At 31.5% G+C, this 5,000-nt stretch overlaps 1 protein-coding gene across 1 annotated transcript in view; it reads right to left on the bottom strand.

Moving 5' to 3' along the window:
- The window catches only part of LOC128037055 (maturase K-like), a 1,445-nt gene extending 669 nt beyond the window's left edge, over nucleotides 1-776 (bottom strand). The window contains exon 1 of the mRNA XM_052627326.1: nucleotides 1-776. This exon is cut by the window's left edge and continues 669 nt beyond it. Within this exon, the coding sequence (XP_052483286.1) occupies nucleotides 1-313 (313 nt within the window). The 5' untranslated portion in view covers nucleotides 314-776.
- Nucleotides 777-5,000: the final 4,224 nt, after the last annotated feature.

The raw sequence follows: 5,000 nt of genomic DNA on the forward strand, positions 1-5,000 counted from the left end.
TTTCCACAATGACTGCAAATCCTGCCGCTATCATTTGAGAATACAAATTATTGTTGTGTCCAAAAACCGGATTTTGGTTGGAATCATTAGCAGAACTAATCAAACGATTCTGTTGATCCATTCGAAGAATTAAACGTTTCACAATTAGTGAACTGAATTTATTACCATAACCCTGATTTTCAAAAAAAATCATCGATTTATTTAAACCATGCTCATGAGCAAGTGCATAAATATACTCCCGAAAAATAAGTGGGTATAGGAAATCGTGTCGGCGGGATCTATTTAGTTCTAAATATACTTGAAATTCCTCCATTTCAAATTCGATTTGAACCAAAGATAGGGGATCTATTCGGTTATTAAATGATACATAGTGCGATACAGTCAAAACAAGGTATTATAGTAAGAAAAGAATAGATACCTCGGAGACAGGCGGATTCATCAACGGATTCTCTATCCTATCTTTTCTTTTGCCATCTAATTTATTTATGTTCGTTATAGGATAAGAAGACGGTTAGAAATCCTTTATTTTTTCAACCCAATCGCTCTTTTGATTTTGGAAAAAAATATCTTTTCTTTATCAATATACTGCTTCTTCTACACATTCATGGCTAACCCATAAAGGGAATGCCTAATAATAAGGACTCATAAAAAAATCGATAATTTACTCATGAGAAAAACCTTTACCCCATTAGGCACTAATTTCTTTTTAACGTTTAATTAGATCAGGTAATCATTCAAATTGAGAACAGAAGCTCGTTACTTTTGTTTCCCTATAATTGGGGCCGTAGAGCTCTATCCATTTATTCCTCGACCCAACTTTGAATTCAATTCATTTTTTGTTCCGCACCAAAAATTCAAAAACGGTTTTTTGGAATGATCCGGAAAAAAGTTCTTAGAATTCTCCATTGCTACGACATGCTCTTTTTCCATCCACTCCTTTCAGGATCAGTCGTGGTCTTACAAACTCTACCGATGGTCTGAACGAATCCTTTCTTCATACAAATGTGTAAAGATGCTAGTCGCACTTAAAAGCCGAGTACTCTACCGTTGAGTTAGCAACCCGAAAAAAATTAGAATATGTAGATCCAATCGGAATAAAAAAATGGAATTGCACTAGGCAATCAAAACACGAAATTAGCAAAAATTGGAATAAAAAAAAAGACACGAAATTCTCAGATAAAACCATAGAAATAGAAATAGAATAAGTGAAAATTTGCGGACCGCCTCCTGTCTTATTCATTCCATTGTTATCCATTTTTTTTGTTTCAATACAATTACAATAAAAAAATTATTGTATCACAACAAATTCAAAGAAAAGAACCCATTATTTGCATTATTTGAATCAAGTGAAGTGCCAAACGAGGATAAATGGATCTATTTATCTATGATCGAATTATATTTGTTCGATACACTGTTGTCAATATGATTGTAAATTTTGAATATAAATGTTGAGAGTTGAGAAAAGAATAAAGAATATAAAAAAGACTCCAAAAATACAATGAAAAAAAAAATTCATTTTTTTTTTTTATTAATTATTATTAATATTTTCTCTTTTTATATGTTATATGTTATTTTATCTGTTTTTTTATCTTATTTTAGGTTGTTTTGTAAATGTTTAAATGCAATTACTTCATTTATTCACTTGATCTTTTTTCTCTCTATTTTCTATCAATAAAATTGGCTCAATAAAATCGGGTTTTGTTGTTATAGAACACGGTATTCTAGATTTTATAGTAGGAATATTCTATAGTAGCAAAGCAATAAGAAATACGAATAATCAATTTTTTAAAAATAAAAGTCTGAATAGACCAAAAGAGGGGGGAAGAAATAATAAAGAAAAATTTATACAAAGCTAGATATGAATCATCCACACCCTCTTTTTTGGATTTCATTAATTGAATTTTGTTTGATTAAGACTAAGTTCTGTAAAAACACCCGCCTTCTTTAAAATATCATGAACAGTTGCTGTGGGTTGAGCTCCTTTTTCAAGGAAATAGAGAATGGCGGGAACATTTAAATAGGTTTGATTATTTATCGGATCATAAAAACCCACTTTTCGAAGATCTCTTCCCTCTCTTCGGGATCGAACATCAATTGCAACGATTCGATAAACGGCTCATTGGGATAGATGTAGTTAAATAATACCCCCCCCCTAGAAACGTATAAGAAGTTTTCTCCTCGTACGGCTCGAGAAAAAAATGATTAATTAAAAGTTATGTCTATGTATGGAATTAGAATGTATGGAATTAGAATGTCAAAAAGATCCATAAACCAGCAAATCAATTAGACATTTAACCCCGTCCTTTTTTTTCAGAAAAGAAGAAGAAAAAAGCATTCGTACTCTCATAACTCAAGTCAAATAACTTGCAAAATGCTCAAAAAATAATCCTTAGGCATTCCTTTATTGAGTGGTCTCTAACCCCTTTTTTGTTTGTCTCGCTTAGAATCTATTACGATTCTTCATTTTAATCTAGTTGTTGAGAAAATGGAAAAGGGTATTTCCTTGTTCTAGGATCTTTTATCTTTGCCTTGAATCATTGGGTTTAGACATTCCTTCGGCGATATTTAATCATTTCAAAAATGGCAGCAACATGCCCTTTTTTCTCTCTTTTTTTTTTCTATCAAAGAATCATATGAACGATTAATTCCCGCATGATACACTTTTGATCGAAGAGTTTTACCATTCCAACAACTTTTCTTTTGATTTGAAAATAGTTGGAATCGGATCCTTTCGATTTCTATATCACAAATAGACTTGGAAGTTGTTCCAACTTATTGATTTCCATTAACTAACCCTAGATCCTTGCCCCTGAAAAATGGATGTTTCTCTTCGAGCTCCATCCTGTACTATTTACATTACAACCCAACAAAAAGACGGATTCTAATAGAACAAAGGATGTCGAGCAAAAAGCACCTTCATTTCTACATAACGGAAAGTGGTGGGTTTTGACATCCACAGCTGATCATGTCCTTCAAGTCGCACGTTGCTTTCTACCACATCGTTTCAAACGAAGTTTTACCATAACATTCCTCTAGTTTGGAGCATTGATTCAATTATGGAATCATGAATAGTCATTGGTTCAGTCGATACATAGTAATCTATCTATACTTTCTATATAAATCAATTTCCTTCTATATGCTATATGAAATAAATAAATAATTTAGGAAGAAAAAGCCTCAATAAGAATTCAAACTACCCCATATTGTATGATTGTCTGAATGCAATATTTTTATTTTTTTTTTTATTAGAATCGAAAAGTTTAATTAGAATAGAAAAGTATAATAAAAGTTAAAAAAAAAAAATAAAGAATATCATTAATAATAATATTACGAAAATACTAATAATATCACGAATATTATAAATAACACAAATAAACTAATCTTTTTTTTTGAATCTACCGTGCATCTTCAAATAACCCGATAGATCAAATAACTCGGTAGAATAGATCCACAATCTCACAGTTGTTCAGTGCCAATCTTAAGAAATCATTAAAAAATCAAAAGCAAGAATCACATTTTCTCCACTACTTGACTGTTAGAAAGAAGGTTATTAAAAACAAAAAAGCAATTTAGATTCGGATATGGTTATTCTGATATATAAATAGAGTATGCTCTGGGACGGAAGGATTCGAACCTCCGCATAGCGGGACCAAAACCCGTTGCCTTACCACTTGGCCACGCCCATTTTGATTTCTATTTGAAACTACTAAACACTAATATGGGTATTCCTTGTTCGTCAATTCCAGTTCCAAATAGCTATAGCTATGGAATAGATTCTTGCTACGATTTTTGCACGTATGGATAGAGAATTAAATCCAATTTATTGATCATTACATAGAATTCAATTAAGATATTGTATGAAAGTATGATTTCTTCTATTCTCTTGTAAGAATTGAAGGCTTTTTTGATTAGGTGAGTTCAAAAGTATTGTTTAGTCTGCCTTATTTTCCTTTCTTCATTTTTTTCCTTATATCAAAAAACATATTAATAACTCAATCAAAATTATCTCCAAAACAAAATTTTGTTATGCTTAATATCTTTAATTTGATCTGTATCTGTTTTAATTCTGCCCTTTTTCGAGTAGTTTTTATTCCTTAATTGCCTGGGCCTATGCTTTTTGAATCCAATCGTAGATTTTATGCCAGTAATACCTGTTCTCTTTTTGCTCTTAGCCTTTGTTTGGCAAGTTGCCAAGTTTTCGATGAGATCCTTAATACTGTCCTAGAAAAATTCATGAGTGATTCAAAAAAATTCTAACAATTGAAAAGATCAGATAAGTCTTACACTATGAACGAACCCTCAATTCAAAGATTCAAATTCTTGGATAGCCCTGATAAATCTGGATCATCCCATTTCCTCATTCTGACCCTTTTCTTGAAGAACCCTATTTAGATTAGAGTCCGCCACAATATATAATTGTTGGTATGAAAAATTTTTTGTAATGAAAACTCAACTCTTATTACAAGTGAATTTCTGAAAATTCTTTTCGATTTCTAGAAATTCTAGAAATCACTTTATTTCTTGGTGTCAAAATCAAAACAAAATAGGATATGTGGTATAAAAACGGGAATCTATTCTCTTCTTTTTCAAAAAATGCTCTTGGAGATTGTAATGCTTACTCTTAAACTCTTTGTTTACACCGTAGTAATATTCTTTGTTTCTCTCTTCAGTTTCTATCTAATGATCCGGGACGTAATCCTGGACGCGAAGAATAAAGGGAGAGTTCCTTGCTTCATTTTTAGAAATGGTATTAGGATTTGATCTATTCCACTACCAAAACCGAAACGGAAGAGATTCGAACCCTCGGTACGAATAACTCGCACAACGGATTAACAATCCGACGCTTTAGTCCCTCAGCCATCTCTCCTAATTGAGAAAAGATAATTACTATGTTACAGCACGCAAAAGAAAGGCTTGAAAAAACCCTTTTGACTTTGTTATATAGATTATGTTATATAGATTATTATTTATCTATATAGAGTATTATTAATTATATAGAG

This window comes from Gossypium raimondii, unplaced genomic scaffold, assembly GCF_025698545.1.
Source record: "Gossypium raimondii isolate GPD5lz unplaced genomic scaffold, ASM2569854v1 Contig00189, whole genome shotgun sequence".
Taxonomy (NCBI): domain Eukaryota; kingdom Viridiplantae; phylum Streptophyta; class Magnoliopsida; order Malvales; family Malvaceae; genus Gossypium; species Gossypium raimondii.